Source organism: Amphiura filiformis, unplaced genomic scaffold (genome assembly GCF_039555335.1).
Source record: "Amphiura filiformis unplaced genomic scaffold, Afil_fr2py scaffold_61, whole genome shotgun sequence".
Lineage (NCBI taxonomy): Eukaryota > Metazoa > Echinodermata > Ophiuroidea > Amphilepidida > Amphiuridae > Amphiura > Amphiura filiformis.
The window spans coordinates 201,751-221,520 of NW_027305525.1; the positions used below are offsets into that span (position 1 = coordinate 201,751).

At 37.3% G+C, this 19,770-nt stretch overlaps 1 protein-coding gene across 1 annotated transcript; it reads right to left on the reverse strand.

Moving 5' to 3' along the window:
• Positions 1–2,127: 2,127 nt before the first annotated feature.
• Positions 2,128–19,756, reverse strand: LOC140144517 (uncharacterized). The gene is made up of 9 exons (XM_072166343.1): positions 19,197–19,756; positions 12,015–12,189; positions 11,298–11,390; positions 9,626–9,821; positions 9,334–9,435; positions 7,630–7,704; positions 5,556–5,636; positions 3,826–3,861; positions 2,128–2,809 (listed from the first exon to the last, which is right to left on the reverse strand). Exons 1-9 carry the CDS (start codon positions 19,754–19,756, stop codon positions 2,610–2,612), a joined length of 1,518 nt encoding a protein of 505 aa, XP_072022444.1. The 3' UTR covers positions 2,128–2,609.
• Positions 19,757–19,770: the final 14 nt, after the last annotated feature.

A 19,770-nucleotide genomic window follows, 5' to 3' on the forward strand; every position in this document is an offset into this window, starting at 1 on the left:
TTATCTATACCGCGTATTTCTAATACTGCAGTTTGCCGTGCAGTATTTTCTGTTACTGCACGCTTAATCTCGTTACCCGATATGTTTATGAAATTTACTGTCGCAACGTGCGTAGTCCGCGCATAGCGTTCATAAACTGTGAACAAGATTAATGCGTCAATGAATATGTCCGGTGAACATGTTGAAGCATGAAGAACATAGAAATAGGAAAGCTTCATATTATATAATAATAATAATAATAGATGTCTTTTTTCGTGTGATACAAGTATATACCGCACTCACCATGAAAATACCGCTACTCGTCCTTCGGACTTGTGCGGTATATTCTTGTATCACACAGCACACTCAAAGCCATCCAATATTATATAAATACATGTGTTTTTGTGAAATTAATAGCACGGGACATTTCACATGTTTTTAATTTTCCGGTATCATAAAATATGTCAACAAAGTGTTTATCATGATTTATTTTATACCTCCAGACAGATGACAAGTAGGGGTGGTTAATCACTACACAGAAGCTAGTATAGTAGTAGTAAACTGGTGCAAAAAACCCTGCAAAAATTGCAATGTATACAGCAAGCAGCCTCTGCAACCCATTGTGGGGGCTAAAAATTCTACTCAATAGTGCAACACTTCAAATGCTATAAAATAGGAAAAATTTCAAAACTATGCAACACCAACAAATAAATTAATTGAAATAACTGCACATATTAATGCATTTGTCACTGCTAAATTCTCACTTGCTCGGGTCCTGGAGAGATATGCCTCATGTTACCTTGGTTCTCCTATACTCCTGGTCAACCTTACCTGTCACTAAGGTAGAAAGCCTGAAAATTTGACAGACTTACAGTGCCCCATCAAATTTGTTGCATACACCAGTTCAATGACATTCTTACACATTATTCACAATGAAATGGTTGTTGTTATCAACGAAACATGGAAGTTGGATAATTGAAACCTTACAAAGATTAGATTTTTTACACGTCATGTTTGTCAATGCTTTAAGTAAACATCGATTCATCCATTGTTTTGGATGAGCAGTTATGTTTACTACACTTAATTTTGTCTCGTATCAGGCATATAAATGTAATGACAACCAAGGGTGTAGGGTTACTAGGAATACAATTTGGAGACAAAGCCTTATAAAAACATCCGAACTTGCCCTGCTTGGGTAAAGCTCCCGGTGCCAGCAGTCTATTATTTTGGGGTTATGATTATTCCTGATTTTCCAAAATAGGTATCATTTTACATTAACACGAAGCCGGATATAAAAAAAAAACAATGGCAGTATGAACCCCTAAATGACCTTTGACACCTATTGACATTGACCTTTACATCTCCTCTATCCCTTCAGTATCTTTACACAAAGATCACCCTATTCAAGTTGCATTAAACTAATTACATTAAACTCTTCTCAATTCTGCATGAAGTCCATTCACATTCACTCGTGGCCCATGGTGACAGTGGTTGAGTTGACACTTGATTCAGAGTGGGAGAGCACTGATTTTTTGCTAGGATTTTTCTGGATGGAAAGATCGGGATCTCAATTCTTATTTGCTAGGCGACAAAAAAAAAAAATGTTATACGAAATGAACGGACCTTTCAAGTAGGGTCGGTTGGTGGTCCTTTTGTCTTGGAGTGAAAATTGACACTAAAAATCACTATAAACTATCAATATTCCACTTATTTTTTTTTAATTGGAGAAAAAAATTTGCTTGTGAAATGTTCAAAATTTGGGTCGATATTCATATGTACAGGAAAAAAATTTTCTCCCAATTTTAAAAAATCTGGTCAGTCGGGCCTGTAAAACAGGGTCCACTTTTTTCGTTGCCTTGCTGAATTTTAACATGGACCACGTTTCAAATTTAATATGTTGCCGGGTTGGCATTTCAAAATGGTTAGTATTGAACATAGTAATTCTGTCTTTGTATTTTTACAAGTCTATCATTAAAATTTTGGCAACATTTGTTTATGGGTCGTATTTGTAAGACAAAAACTTGTTTAGGGGGTATTTTGAAAGGAAGAACAGTAAAAACTTGTTTATGGGGTATTTTTAAAGGAAGAACAGTAAAAACTTGTTTAGGGGGAAAAATCTGCTTACTGAGAAGAACTCAGTTAGGGTTGTCTGGAAAAAATTTTGGTCAAGCATGGGAACACCATTGTATACATGACTGCCCCCCAGGGCAGTACTTCAAAAATATCTTTCTGCCTGATTCAAATGATTCCATCAACATTGAACTGGTGAGTGGTTTTATCTTACACTATAGAGCCATTCCATGTCAAATAACCAAATGTGTCCTAACATCAGTAAATTCAATGTCATGGTGATTTTACAAAACATTACCCCATTTTTTCTTCGCCACTGGTTGTATATCATACATGGACACCTTATATGCGAGTTTCTGCAATTTACACCAGAACATATATTTCCAAAGTAATGTTTAATAAAAAGGCAAACATCACCATAAACATTTTGTACAAAAGTTCAAAGTCGGGCATAACCTCTAAAGTTCTTTAAAAAGATGAAAGTTGGTATAAATTTTTGTTGTTTACGTTTTTCATTAAAAGGAACAAAATGAGAGGGTGCCCTGTTAAAAAATCCAAAATCATTGCTTGCCCTTTATCACATTGTGTGCCCGTGTCCTTATTTGGGCAATTGTCCTTGAATGCGCGATCTTCTCTGCAACTCTGTCCAACATGTGCCTTGTAGGCATAGTTTTTTTCTTGATGCATGGCCCAACAATGCTGTCAAAGATGCTTAATTCTTCCTCTGTCCAACGGCGTTTAGGTTTCTTTCTGTTTCCATCTGAAATCAAACATGTTATTAATTTTGAAAAGCGGTCTAAATAACCAAAATAAGCTCTAAGAAATTGTTCATACTGACATTGGCTGGAGTCCATTATGAAAACCCAAAAAATTTGTGTGTGGATTTTTAAATATAATGATTTAAGCAGCTTTAAGAGAATGTAAACTTGTGAACATTCATACTTCGGTTTGGGAGATATATTGAATGATGAAATTTAAAAAGTACATTGAGAAAGTCTGATTTAAGTGAATTTCTCTGGTACTCCCCTTCTGCACAAACGGGAGTAAAAAATACCTTATGCACTTAACTGTTAAGGGATATATATGCAAGTTTGTAAATTGTAATACGATACTAAGTGACAATGAAACCCAAACAAGATCCTAGGATTTGAGACCAAACTATTTCACCCAACTCAATTGGCCAAAATGATTGATATGCACTCCCTTCTCAGTCCATGTTTTCCCCTTGATCATCAACTTGAACCTCCATTATGATTCAACATAGGAAAACAGCTTAAGAATTGATAAAATAATTACTAAATTGCTTGATCGAAATAAGCAATCACATAATTTGACTTAGCTGCTTTGCTTAATTGTTAAATTAAACAATACCTTTGTCTGATTAAGGGATGAGCATACGCAATATACTTCAATTATTAATTTTCATTTACCTTTGCAGATTGAGCGATTTGTGATAGTGTATACAGGGTCAAAGTCTTACATTAATATTTCGATGTCAAAGGCTTACATTACTTTTTTGATAGCAGAACATTTTTTTTGGAAACAAATACTAATTGAATTGACAATGGGGTCCTTGAACCACTGGGATTTGAATGGGGGACCATAAACAGTGTCTATCACTGAGCTGATAACAGGTATCAATCATGCCTGAAACTGCTAGAGTGCAGGCTTTGCCCATGTACACAAGCAGGCAGTGATATTGTTTTGTAGGTCAGAAAAAAAAAAATAACACAATAAATAAATATTTTTTTAAAAATGTGCTTAACAAATAATTACCATCAATCTTGAAGTGCTCTTCTGAGTCAGACGAATCTGAAATAAGAAAGGAAGCTTAAAGTCACACAATAATCTCAAGCTGAATTATAGATTAATAACTGCGTCTTACTTGACGCGAGTGAAATTGGACCATATTAATGTACGCGTGCTGATGTTGGTGTTGTCTGCGCTCACAGCCGCAGGCCAGTGAGTTGGACAACTCCAACATCAGCACAAGTGCATTAATTGTGGTACAATTTTTCGAGCGACAAGTTAGACGCAGCTATTAATATAATTCATTCACAACAATAATTGTATAAAATTTTCGAAAATTACACAACCTAAAATCATGTTTTGAAAAGTCATTGAAAATTGGATGAAAAATAAGTGTATTCCTATAAAAATAAGAAGCATTATATGACCCATCATACAAATTGATCAACCCTACGCGACGCTTGCATAGCGAAGCATCGAGTTACGCACTCTTACTCGCGCGTAATACACTGCGTGATTGCATGTGAAGTGTTCCGAGTGCATTATACTAAACATTAATGCATGCATTATTCTTACGTGTATTTTGACTAAATTTAGTTCTGATTGGATAATGTATGCATGAAGTGAGCTAAACTTTACGCAGAGTGTATGAAGAATTGATAAGATGACCGGATAATTTTGACAAAATACAATGTATGTAAAGTAGTATCTAATGACTGTGAGTGTGGTGCGATTTGTTTACAGCATTGCCTGGACAACAGGCCGCAAAAATTTATTTTTTACCACACACTCGTGTGAAACACGCATAGAAAAACAAGGCGGTTCTCGAACCACAAATTCTCGCCTGCTTTCGCGATTATATTTTTTTAAATTTAGACCCCAAAGCAATTTTTGACCCAAACAATTTAAAAATAATACCAATTGGCACTACCCTACCTCCACTACCCTACCCCACACTACCTTACCCCCACTACCTTACCCTACCCCAGCCCACTACCCTACCCCACTACCCTACCCTACCCCCACTACCCTACCCTACCCCCAATTAGGCCTGTTATTCAAACATGCATGCACCCTTGAGTTGTACCATGCACCAAAAAAAAAAAAAAAATGCACCATGCACCCTTAAGGCGAACCATGTACCCTTAACATATTTAAACAAACAAATAACAAAAATATTTATGGGCAACCCCCTCCCACCAAGTCATTATATGCAACCACGTTTCATGAAAAACCAACAATCTTTACAAATTTGACCTAATTTTCCAGGATTTTGGTACAAATTATGCAAATTATTTATGCAAACTACCTACTTAATTTGCATAGTTTCAACCCCAAATCTAATCAGGTGAGAAGAAGATGGGTATCCTTCCTCCCACCACGTTGGATTACCATGCGCCCCATAGAACTCGAGATAATTCGTCCACAAGCTTTGCTATTCATTTTTGATGATTTACGCATAAATTATGCAAATTAGGTACTTTAATTTGCATCTTTTTCATCGAAAATCCCATCTGCGCATAGCAGAGCTGGATATGCTTCCATCCACCAAGTTTCGCCACCATAGGCCTTGTGGATCATGAGATATGACTGCGGACGGACGGTCTGACGGACGGACTGACGGACGGACAGAAAAGTGATTACTAAGTCTCTTTCTGAACAAAGTTCAGGCGAGACAAAAAAGAAAATAGATAAATAATCAAATCAATTTAAAAAACAAATAATAATATAATAAAATGTGATTAACAAATAATTACCATTAATCTTACGGCGCTTGCGCTTTTTCTTTCTTGGTCTCTGCCTCAAAACTTCTTCTGAGTCGGACGAATCAGATGAATCTGAAATAATAAGGAAGCTTAAAGTCACAATAATTTCAAGGTCTCCATAACTGGAAAACAGCTGAAGAATTGATAAGATGACTGGATAATTTTGAATAATGTAAAGTAGTGTCCAATGACTGTGAGTGTGGTGCGATTTGTTTACAGCATTGCCTGGACAACAGGCTGTGAAAATTTATTTTTTTACCACACACTCATTTGAAACACGCATAAAGAAATTATAGCCCACTCCTACTTATAGAAAACAAATAAAATACACTAGGTCAGCAGGGATCGATTTTTGGAATAATGTGTGTGTAGCAAATTTGTTGCCAAGTTCCAACTTTTTTGCTAAAAATGGCACACTTTTACATTGAAATGTATTGGATAAAACTGCTACATAATTTTGAGAGTGAATAGCAAACCGAGCAAAGTGTGTTGCATTTTGCAATGTGACACTGGGTAAATCGAACCCTATAGGTCGGGTGAAAATTCAGAACAGGCCTGGGTGGAATTTAGTTTTGTCAGAAGGCAAAGTCAAAATAAAATTCACAGTACACCACGTTTGCGTTCCGGTGTGTTGCTTTGCTGATAAATTGATTACTTTTTGTCGCAATTTGTCGCATTTAAAATAGAGTAGTTTCATACAATATTGTATCTCAACATACAGGCAAATGACACTTGCTCTCATATGGGAGTGTCCCCTGCCCCGGTTTTACTGCAATAAATGACCATAGAAAACTGTATAACAATTCATAGGGATCACTGTTGTATAGTTTACAATGTAAAAATATTTTAATGATTTTGAATAATTGTACTATAATTAGTACCACCTAACTCAGGGTCAAATTGCAAGAATTAGTATTATAAACTGACTTTTAAAACTTTGGCTTGTGGACTGTGATGTAGTGTGGACTTAACCAATGAAATACACTGTTAAAACTGACACTGTCCTTGATTGGATAAGGAGTAAGGTGATTATCTTGGAACTATTTCTTTCACAGACATGAATTCAACAAACTATGACAATATGCTGTGCAGGTATCACATTTGTTATTGTTACAGAGTTATTGGTCAAAATAAGAACAAACTCCCTGCGGGAGAAAAATACTTCCCTACTTATATGGCTACACTACATGCATTGTACCTCCTTGGCCTTGGTTAGATCATGGACCTTAGATAAGAAGGACTTGACAGAAAAGTTTTAATCGAATTTAACGATCCAGAATCATAAATTTATTTGTTTCCTTTTCACTGGGTTTAGAACATAATATTTTCATTACTGCACATGTATACCAATGCTAAGACCTTGGAGATGCTGTATCACTACCACTGATCCACACATCAGTGATTAATTCATTAGCCAAATCACTACCGGAATCACTGTACATGGACACACAAAATTCATGACTTCCTGAAAATAATCGCATTTTAAGAAAAACTAAATTGAACAAAAATTCAGTGTTACATTAACCTTTAAATACAACCAGAAGAAAAATCCCATGCATGGAGAATATTGGTAAAAACTGCACCTAAAGACACAATTTGGGCCACACAGGGACATATTCACTCATCACCACAGCAGCTACACAAACTGTGAATTATAACTATCATAAACAGAGACAAGATGGCAAGCATGCAAAAGTCACACAACTGATACTGCAAAGTTACATCTTTAATTTATCCTTCACTCGATGGCAGACATGTTTGGCAAAAGCATTTGACCCTTGACCTAGTCTACAATCAGCCGACTAGTCATATGATTTCGTCGGCTGCTAAACCATTTATGTTACCACAATAACATTGGCCATAGCCTAGGTTGTGTGACTCTACTGTAGGGCTGCAATACCTTGCACTCATATTAAAAATCAGTAGTGCTTATCCTTCTGCCACACACAGCTTATAGCTCCAAAATCTCATGCCATAATATATTAAAGCCTACCTCTGCAGTATGCAGGTAGGCTAATAATTACAAAATAATTATAAAATGTGATTAATAATAATAAATAATTACCATCATCAATCTTTCGGCACTTTTTCTTTCTAGGCCTCTGCCTCACAACTTCTGAGTCAGACGAAACAGATGAAACTGAAATAAGAAAGAAATCTTAAAGTCGCACAATATTTCAAGGTCCCCATAACGCTGTCAAAAAGGATATAAAACATATTGTACACATAAAGACAATGGTGTAATATACAAGGGGTGGGTGACGTATGTGGGTGGGTGGGTGTGTGTGTGTTTTTATCATTGCAATTAACAAGCTGCACAACCAATCTGGACAATGAAGCAGATGCAGAACACTGACTGGATCTGGTACAGCTACACCTATCAGGAATAAATACAATAATGCACTTGGACTTCTGATTTTAAATGTCAATTCTAATTCTAGTTTTCTTCACAGAAAGTTGTTGCAAGGGTAACCATACAGTTCTGTGACCAAGGTGTCCTGAAAAATGCTAATTTAATTGTTTGTACAAGCCTCACTATTTTATTGCTTTTAACTCATCGCTAAAAATCTTTAAACACCATATGCAATATTAAACTTATTAAGACAAACAAAACCCCTTTTGGGATTTTAATGGATATAGGTTAAGAGTCTGGATCAAGGCTGCCATCTGTGGGATTTTAAGATATCCGTTTAAGGGGGAACTGTACCTCAAACCAAAATTGAGCATGTTTTGTGTGCTATTGCAAAATCATCAACACTTTTTTGAAAAATAATATAAGCATCTTGAAGCAAATTGTCCGAGAAACTCAAAAATGGCATTAATATTTTAGTAGGCCAAGTGGTTCTTGAGTTATTGATCAACACAATATTTTGCACATTTTTTGTCACCATTAAAAATGACCTCTGCTTTGGAATTGAGTTTACAGGTAACAATAAACTAAACACAGCCAAAAAAGAAAGTCTCCAGTAGTTCCATCCCCATTTAATCAGAGTCTGATGAGTTTATGGCAAAATAATTTATATAATAATTTTCTATACACTTTCCTTCAAATGTTGATACCAAATTTGATATCAAAAGTTTAATCATCGTGAGCATAGAAACCGTTGTTTGGAAATTCGCAATTTTAAAAATGACATAGGGAATTGTAGTACGTAGCAGAGCTAGCGTGAGTACCAAGAATTACGCCGCCTGAATAGGCGGCAGGTTAAAGGTTTACCCATGCATGTCAAAATGCAAATCAAATAACCCGCTCTTTCAATTGTGCGCAGGCAAGTGTGCAATGATTCATGTACGGGTTGCTTCAGGCCACATAATAAGCTGATACCATGCATTGGATTTTGCGTGGTCAATTAAGTAATTTGTCATTTTTAAATTGCACGAATTTCCAAACAACGGCTCCTATGCTCATGATGATTAAATTTTTTATATCAAATTTGGTATCAACGTTTGAGGGAAAGTGTATAGAAAACTATTATATAAATTATTTTGCCATAAACTCATCAGACTCTGATTAAATGGGGATGGAACTAATGGAGACTTTCTTTTTTGGCTGTGTTTATATAAATAACTTGACTTATTAAGAGCGAAGGGGTTAAAACATACAGTCATATAAACATACATACTATTAAGGTAATTCAAAAATGTTGAGGGCTAAATGGTCAGTGAATGTAACTCAAGACAGTGGGATATCTAAGGAAACTGGAAAAATTGTGAGCAATCTGTAAAATAATGGCAAATGGTATTATGGATTTGGTATTATCATGAATACCTTTAGCAGTGTCTGTTCCAGCCGCCTCATTGTCTATGCTGTTCTCAGCTTGTGCGTTTTCCTCTTCTTCTTCATCCCCTGAGTCCTCTTCAATTGGAATTTCTGAAACACATTAAAATAAGCATACTGCTGGGGTACCTGATTTTATCATGCTTCTAATATCAACATTTTCTTAATCACAGTATGCTTTCTTACTGAATAGTATTATCCATTGTAATCATATTGTTATGTTACAGTGGCAATTTTTGCAACAAAAGATTGTGACAAGTATAAATTTGCATAGTTAACTTACCAGATACACCAATGTCTTTTAATTCCCGTCCTTTATACTTTGCCACTTCTCCAGATTCAATAGCAAGCAAGAGCCGTGAGATCTTGGAAACTTCAATGCTACTCTCATGAAGGCGATACACATCACGGTGTATGTTGATATCATGGCCTAAATGGTTTGCCAACCACTCTGTTTCCCCCAGAGTTAATCCCAGCAGCTGCAATTGTAAATTGTAAATTTACGTTTACAAGATAAGTCGCCTAAATTTCAATTAGCACATTGGCGCATTATTAAACAGCCACCTGCTTTTGTTGTTATTATTGAAGATAATTATGTGTATGTCAAAAAGACTGATTTATATTTTCAAGAATTACAATATTAAGCAATGTTTAATTAAGTACACAATTTGCATTTTGCACCTATCTAAAGTATCAATGTGTTACTTTTCTTAATATTGAAAATCAATTTCCTGTGATTGAACAAGTCCTTCAGAAAATTTGTAGTGTAGGGAGTTATTTTAGAAACACTGAAAAATTTGGAAACAAATATGACCAAATATGAAATCTTAAGTCTCTATGACCTTCAGAAAGACTTTAAACACCCCACCCCACCAAACACCACCACCCTGCACCCACACCCCTCCCAACCACCCGCACCCCCATGCCACACTCATACATTATTTTGCCAGAGTTTTCGATCAATAAAAATAATATGATAGCAATGTTTTGTTACATCGATAAAAATTCATCATAGAGGGGCTAAAAGGTGCTAACAAAAAGTGCAGCTTGCAGAAAGAAAGCACCAGTCATCACATCTGAGAAAAAAAAATCAAACGTGCCAAAACGTGTCCGAAGTATAGCCTCACTTTACGGTACTGTAATAGGGTATGAGAGGCAATAAAAAGGAACAGGATTCAGGTGGGATGCACCCCTATATATGCATTAGCAAAATAAGCCAGTAGCAGAGTTTGCAATTTGTTAGCAACCCATTGAGCTTGTATTGTGATCATAATTCAGAATAGTTTAAATAGCTTGAACCAGTTGACCTGGCAATGATTGATTTTGATGTTGCTCTACAACAACGAATATTATATAATAACATCTAAGTTGGACTTCCAGTGGTGTGGTCAGATGGGCAATGAGACAATGAATCTACCTTCATCGATCACCAGCTATTATAGGTGGCCTTTTGTAAAAAAAAAATGGCATCTTTCAAACAAACAAACAAAAAACAGAACAAAAACGGTTTTCGACGCAAGGCGTCGACCAGGATGCCTCCACCTTGAGAGCGACCTCTAATTTGGGCCAATTTTACATGTTCAGCCCATTTTACAACTTGACCTCAGATGACCTTTAACCTCATTAACATATGAAGGTTACCATGTTACATCAATAACCCACGTTTGGTTCCAATTGGACTTCAGCTTTTCAAATGGGCCAATTTTACATTTTCAGCCTATTTTACAACTTGACCTCAAATGACCTTTGACCTCGGATGACCTATGCAAATTAGACCCCAAAAAAAGTAGCCTGAGTTTTTGACAATGGCCTACCTATTGCCGAAGGTTTGAAGTTAATCCGTCCATCAGTTCCAGAGATACAGCATCCGGACGGACGGAAGGACGGACTGACGGAAGGACGTTGCAAAAACAGTATGCCTTCCACCACTATGGTGGAGGCATAAAAAAACATACCTGTATCACTGTGGCACAATATTTCCTTATTCGTGTTGTTGATATCAGTTTTGGATTCTGGCAATTGGCACTTGTAGCAAAATCGTGAAGGATCTGTAAAGGAAAAATGTCATACATGTAGGTAATGAACAAAGCAACTTATAACTCAGTCAGAGCAATGTACTATTGACCATTTGACACAAGCTTATGGCAATAACCTTAAAACACTTTAGTGGCCAAGGGGGTCGGTCTATGAGACCCACATATTGGTTTTCTACGCGATTTTGTCTAAACGTGCACACATTTTTTGCTGACACTGCCTTTAACATAGAATTTCAGCACTTCGTTACAATTTCTATGTCAATACAACTACAAAATGTGGAACCAGCACCCTGAAATTGACAAAACACACCTCTAAAACTATTGTGGCTATGTGGCTGGTCGAATCTAATTCGCAAGAAGTCAAAAATCAGGGAATGGCAGTTAAATGCTAAATTTGAGTACTTTCCTATAAACTCAACATCTAAATTCATTCACATTTCCAAAATTCGGACTCGCAGCAAAAAAAAACCCAAAAAAAAACCAAACCAAACAAAAACAAAACAAAAACAAAAAACACTTCTCAGCCTTTCTTGGGCTCACTGTACTGTGTAGACACAATCATTTTAAGAGGCTTTTTGGACAGGTGGCTCCCACAATATTTGATGAAGCACCTGGCACAAACATTTACTTACTAACCTGCCAGCCATTTATAGGCCCTTTACCCCCTCCGGCAAAGAAGTAGATGTTTGCAGTCTTTATGCCACAGTCATTTCTTCTTTGTGTCAAGAGTTCCATTGCTTTCACCCACTCATTTTTCAGTAGAAGGGGCACCTTCCTGTTTTGCTTGCCCCGTAGTTGCAGAACATCAAATCTTCAAAATGGAAAATTAACCAACATAAATAATAAATATATACCTAGGGACCTGAGCCCTCTTTTTAGGGGGTACCTCAATTCGTGAGTTATAAAAGGTTGTTGGGTATGGGGATGACCAGTTGGGTCCCTCAACACCCTCCAGGTGCACAACCAAAAAAATATAGGTAACTTTTTATTTTACGGGGGTCATAGAAGGGGGCCTCGATGTTTGTTAATTTTTGTTCAAACTATATCGACATTGGACTCAAATTAAAGGAAATTTTGTCTGGATCATTGTATATGACATTTATTTTGTCATACAACCTTCCTGAAAGAAGATAATTTGAAAAATGTAAACCAGTGTGTATTTGTAGTTGAAAATGTGGGTTAAAGTTAAGGAGTAGGGTATCAAAACAGGCAAGTTCATCACAGTTACTGAATGACTTACTATCAAAATGGTATTAAGCTCTATAGCCTATTTATCTGTGGTAAATTAGTTTATACCTTATCTGTAATGCCCTCATGTTGTTAATGTTAATGTCCCTAAATATTGTTAATACTCTATAATATTAATAACATTTGAACTTGCCAGAGCAATCGTAGACAAGAATCAAGATCATATGTTTTAAAGGTTATTCTACTTATTGGAGGATACCACCTGGTATATAACTTCTTTAAAGCAATTTGCAAAGTTATGAGAGACAGTGGTGGTGAAGATATTCTGACAACTAGTGGGCTGTGTCAAAAAGGAACAGCCAGAAAGATGTTTGGTGATAAAGCTGACTATTACCAAACGCTTCAAGCTGTGCAGATTTTGAATGAAGCGATGCGGCGCTTCTTCTACAATGCATTTGAAGATTGGTGTATTGAAAGGAGCAATTGTTGATTAGGCTGATGACATTTCAATGATTTTGCAGATAGTACTGCTCGAGTACAACCTGCACAGAGCTGAACTATTAGAAGCAATCAGTAAATCTCACTCCAAGATTGAGATACTCTGCCAACACATGGAAGAATTCCAAGACTACCTCTCTGACAAACCAATTACGGCAAAGCTCTGGATGACATTTATGGAGATGTGTGATATTCTTCTGAAGTTCCTGTGCCATGAGCGAGAAGGAACTGGTTTGGTCATCTAAGTGAGACTGCAAATATATGCTACCATACCTAACCGCTGCAGGTCATTACAAATATGTCAAACAATCTCTCCCTAAATACTTGTCAGAGATGAAACAGCTAGAATCTGTAGCACCTACCATCTATAACTCATTTGTACAGGGAACTTTATTGGTAGTTGTTGCTGTAGCAGTAATGGACGCCTGCGTCTGTAGCTACAGCCCCACAGATGTAGATGGTATGCGATCTGCAGGGAAAGGAGGACAAGTCAATTTGAATATCTCTGTGTGTGGTCTCTTAGATTCAAGTCTAAATCCAGCAGATGATTCACTTCACCATGCAGACATATCCCATGTTGAAGATATGGACCAACCATTAGGGTTTCAGAGCCTTAAATCAGTTGACCCAAGACCACAATCAGCAGCAGCATCAAGACCTGCGGATCATTCACAAGGCTTATCATCAGAAGCAGATCTCATTGGAGCAGAAGCATTGAATCACAGTAATGGTGAAAGTAGCACAAAACATTACCCAGAGAGGCATGAGAACCCTGGCATGGAAATGTCTACTATTCGCAGTGATAAATCATTAAAGGACCTGAATCCAAAAGATCCTTAGGCTGTTGACATTTCAATGATTTTGCAGATAGTACTGCTCGAGTACAACCTGCACAGAGCTGAACTATTAGAAGCAATCAGTAAATCTCACTCCAAGATTGAGATACTCTGCCAACACATGGAAGAATTCCAAGACTACCTCTCTGACAAACCAATTACGGCAAAGCTCTGGATGACATTTATGGAGATGTGTGATATTCTTCTGAAGTTCCTGTGCCATGAACGAGAAGGAACTGGTTTGGTCATCTAAGTGAGACTGCAAATATGCTACCATACCTAACCGCTGCAGGTCATTACAAATATGTCAAACAATCTCTCCCTAAATACTTGTCAGAGATGAAACAGCTAGAATCTGTAGCACCTACCATCTATAACTCATTTGTACAGGGGAACTTTATTGGTAGTTGTTGCTGTAGCAGTAATGGACGCCTGCGTCGGTAGCTACAGCCCCACAGATGTAGATGGTATGCGATCTGCAGGCAGTCACAATGCTGTTTCTCCAGACATGCTACTGGAACAAACATATAATACAGATACTAAAGAGTCCAGTGGTCTTGATGGCATAACAATGAATGAATCGGGTCTACACAAAGTCTCTAACAGCTGCTGCATCATTCCAGTTAAAATCTATGTTGGATTTGAACCCTGAAACACAAAATCCTCACCATAAATCTGGCAAGGCATGTATCAGTAAGCATAATGGTCTGATCCTGAATAATACAGAGAATAATGACAACAACCCATTTCCAGTAGCCAGCAGCAATCTAATCAACATTGCTTACAGACAGATTGCCAACAACGAAGTAAAATCTTATCTGACCACCGTGAAGGATATAGGTGTAAAGGCCCTGCAAGAAACAACACAAAGTAACAAAACTAAGAAGCCTGTCGTAAAACTGAACACATTCCATACCTGAACAAGAAAGGCAAGAAGCCTAAGAGTCAAGTTCCTGGTAAGAGTATGGAAGTTGAAGCTCTCATGAGAATGACGCAGATTGTGGCTAGTGCTTGGCCAGATAGTACCGCCAGCAAACTATCATGTGGTTGTACTAAGCAGTGCACCATCAACTGCTTATGTGCCAAACGTCCGACCCATGTTATATTAAACGTGCATGCAGAGGTTTGCCTGCAAACTGTAGTCGCAAAGACACACAAAACAGTTAGGTTCCATTGACAGCAGTAGCAGCGATGAGAGTGAATTGAGGATTGATTAGGTAGGCACTTTCAGTTCAGTCTTCTGAAAACCTTTGTGTGTTTTTATAGTTTGAGACAAGAGACAACCATTATTGTATTATATCATACAAAAGGTAAAGGTAAAGGAGGCGATCCTGTATAAACAGTGATCAGAGTGCCCATCTCTCTTTCATTGGCGATTGGGCCAGACTCCTCCATGTAGGCCTAATATTGCTATAGGGGATTGCTACACCTCCTCTACAGCGAGTCTGTTACCTTCCCAGAATTTAAGAATGCGGTACCTATTTAAACACCTGGGTGGAGAGGAGTAATCGAGATAAAGTGCCTTACTCAATAGCACAACACGACGGCGTCGTCGGGACTCGAACCCGCAACCTTCCGATTATGAGTCAGTGCCGTTCCGCTAGGCCACTGTGCTCCTATCATATATCATACAATTATTAGAGACATAAAAGCTATAGATTGATTACTGATTGATTATTCAGTGAAGAACATACCTGTTTCGATACACATAATGGTGATTTTTAAGGTAAGGGGTTGAAACATGGAAATTTAGAACATTTTGATCAGTAGTGGTCTAGTGAAGCTACAGAATTCCACAATTTTTTTGGTCTAAAAGATCATGCATCCTTATTCAGTGGGTGTGGCTTAGCATGTCAAGAAGAAATCTGATTGGTTTTGCACAGAGACACGTCCATCTATTACAGGACAATATATTGCACCCAAATATGGCAGTGCTACGAGAAATATGATAAGCGCCACAGATTTTTAATGTGCATCATTGCGTTCTGCATCTGCGTGGCACGTTAACACTGCATCACGCGTGCGTGGTGTACACGCAAACGTGCTATGAGCAGCGTTACAAACTTTTTGTCCTTCACGGATTGAAACATTTTTGTTCAAGAGGGGTGTAATTATTCAAATGAGACAAATGCAATGATGTAACAATGATTTTGGGTAAATAAATCTCACCGATAAAACCCGAAAATAACAAAATTCTAAATAAGAATGAGAATAAAAGATGAGATATGTTGTTTTGCCTATCTAAGATGGTTTCATAATGGATGGGCACCCGATATTTTGAGTAGTGGATGCCGGCATAGCCGGTATCCACTACGATGAAAATATTGGGCAAAATAACATAGGCAGATAGGCAAAACAACATATCTCATCTTTTATTCTCTAAGTCAGTAATTACCTTGGGTAGCATAGAAATCTTTGGAAGTTTAAACTGCATTCAATTATTGCAGGCTCATATACGAGGGTCGTTCAATAAGTTCGTAGAACGGGATATATACATAAATCACAGACACACAAGTTTGGTCTCATTTGAAAGATAATTCTTTTAAAACATTCTATCTAAAAGAGTGGCTTCCTGGTCCGTTTCGTATCTGCTGGACACCTATCTGAGGAACCCTACCTCGTTAAAACCAAGGATATGTCCAAATCTGGATTGTAGGCCTCAATTTATTTCATCATCACAAAAGATAAAAACATTTCAGAAAGCTATCATTGTACGATTGCTATGAATGGTAGTGAAGCACTCTAATAACGAGTGGTGGTTAAGTGATCTTCTGAATTCCACCATGGACAGGAATCCCATGAATCTGATACAAGATCTTGGAGAGTGGCTAAAGTCACCTGAGGGTGTTTAACAGGTAGAAGATGCAACTTCCTTCTAAATGTTTACCATATAATGGTGTAGAAAATAGCTTGAGGGTGTAAAATTTCCAGTGGGTTTGTTTTCATTGAAATAACTAACATTGTGAGTGTCTAGGGTGCCTTGAAATTGGGAGTCCTGGAAACTTTGTGGACAAAATGGGCATCAGAAGATGTTATCATGTTATATGCTTCTAGAATGTACAAACAGAACCTGTCTGAGATTTGCACCAGACTGGTTATAGGTGATGAGATGCTGATTCACAACAGCCATTTTACCTCTCAGCGAAAGTCAACTTTTGATACAGGACGGACTTGATTCTCCGGGGTTGCTTTGTAATTAACCACCATACGAGAGTCATTTGTATTATTTTTTTAGAATTCAGGGGAAGTTCTGGTAAGGGATTATTATGTTGTTGAGATGCACAATAACGGGTGCATAAACTATCAAATTTACAGCAAAATCGACTGAAGGTAACATGTGGAAAAGCAGAGAAATGTTCATGACTGAAATTTGGAATCACCATAGGAATGCCTTTTTTGCAGAAGCACTTTCTGTCTCAAGCTGCCATTGACTACTGTGGCTTTTCCTGATGTAGCCACATATCCCACATTATAGGCCTTTACCTTGTGGTGAGAAACGGTATTAAAATCAGACGGGCCACCTTCATAGTTTCCAGTGTCATGATGGCGAAAGTCTGAAGGAGTCCACTGGAGAGTTACCAAAGGACTCTTTGGATGACTTAATTTCTTCTGGTTTTGGAAGCATACAAAAAATTAAAACCAAGAGCATGGATGTTCTGATGGACCATGCTTAAAAATGAGATATGAATAAAACATCTGGTACTTTCACATATACTTCGTTCTACGAACTTATTGAACGCCCTCGTATGTACCACAAATTTGATCGGTTTGTTATACTAAAAAAACAGTAACATTTTTGTTAAAGGGACTGGCCGAGATTCAACATGCTCAGAAAACCTGATTAAAACTTTGCAGAAATGAGTAAGAAGACATGTAATTGAAAAATAAGTGACAAAATCCCAGAAAAAAATTACTTGAATTGTAATGAAAAGTCAGATTTTCAATTTGGTGGCGCTATAACAGTGTTTTTAATTGTCTTAACGTGCAATAATGAAATGAAACTCCCTAAATTAATGTTATATTGAAGACGACATAACTCAGCCATCACAAATTGTGAACTATACATTGAAGGTTTCTGAAAAGCTAAAATTTCAATGATTTACTCTAGAAAACTGTCTGAATTAATTGTTCGTGTGTCTGAATTTATTTTTCCCCGGCCAAAAATTAATTGCAAACAGAAAGGAGGGGCTCTTTTGCCATAAATGTACAATTTCTGCAGAAGTTGTTTTGTGGGTAAGGTTGTACATGTGAACACTATCCAAAAATGCAAAAATATTGGTAGGTCAGGAAAAAGAGTGAAATTTGTAGTGTGTAATCTCGGCTAGTACCTTTAAGTCCTGCATTTTCCTCAGTTAAATCACAATGGTTTTCTTATGCTGAAAATGTAGTCATATGATCACCAAAAATTGCCACAATTTTTTTTGTAACTTGCCATCATATATGAACTTGCAATTTTCAAGGACTTAAATTTCACTGACCTTTTGCAAAATTCCAGGACTTTCAAGGCCTTGAAAATCAATTTTCAAATTCAAGGACTTCCAAGAACTTCAAGGACGGCTTGGAACCCTGGCTTTACATGTAAACAAATTCAATTCCTTGATTGTGTGGGCAGGAGAGTAGCAACAACATCAAAAGTGATTATTTTAGCAAACCACTTGCAAAATTTATTTCACACATTTGGTAAAGTAAACTAACAGATACAATCATTTTTAATATCACATGGTAGGATCTCATTAGCATTTAAAATTCACACAGTGTGTGTTTATGAAGAATGTAAAACAGGCACAGATTTTGAGGGATGCTTTGGAGGCATAGGCCCCCTGGTAATCTGCCAAAATTATGCAAAAGCAGCTCATTTTTGACAATTTTAACCTATACCCAGTAATTCGTCCTAATTTTTCCAGTCCCTGATAATTTCAGATGCTGGATCTGTCCTTGTAAAATATAGGCCTGTGGCCTGCCTGGTGCAGTATATTCCAACACAAGATTTCATCTTAAAATTGATTTTCCAAAATGTAAAGCATGTCAAATTTCACAAAATTTTGAAATATGCAAAAAATGTCATATAACCTCCTTTCCAAGACTCCCACAAATAGATTAACTGTAGCCAATGCAAAATGTTCATCCAGTTAATAAGGAAATGATTGGAGTCCTTGTTACCTGCCAAAATACCATCTGCATAGTTCAGTGCTGGCAATCACCTGCTTCATTCAAAGGGTTAAGCCTGTTACACAAGCAGCACAGGTGTTTAAAATAAAATTTAACAAAAAATCAATTGACCTTGTTAAGGTATTACCTTTGTAACAATTTTCTTTCCAGACTGGTCAAACTATTCAGTATCTCTCCATTCACCTTTCCCCTTGCTGGTCGCTTGGTGAATGAAGCTATTGGCATCTCCGCTACCTCGCCTGATCTCCTGTGATTGAAAACTGTACAAGCAACAAACAATGCCTTTGACAAATTAGTCCAGTTATTTTGATTGGGCTCCTCATGTAGGCACTTTATCCCTTCCGTCACCTTCTGACTTGAATATGCATTCAGTTTGGCAAGATCCGATGAATCTGGGATCTCTTCTTCCTTGTAGTACTTGCGTTCCAGGAGTGTTTGGAGAGCTGGTGAGGACACTTTGTCCGTCCACTCATTCGAATACAAGAGATCAAACTCTTGTGCTTCTAACTTCATTTCCTTATCTCTAAGCCTGATCGCTCTTCCAATCTTTAACATCACACATTTTCTGATAGAATGGCCTACTTGCAGTCCATATGATGGTGATTTTGACATTTGGATGCCGTTCTTGGTTTTCTGTTTCACTTTGCCCGACAGGCTCTTCGTAGCTTTGACGATTACATCAAACATCTGCGGTTTGATAC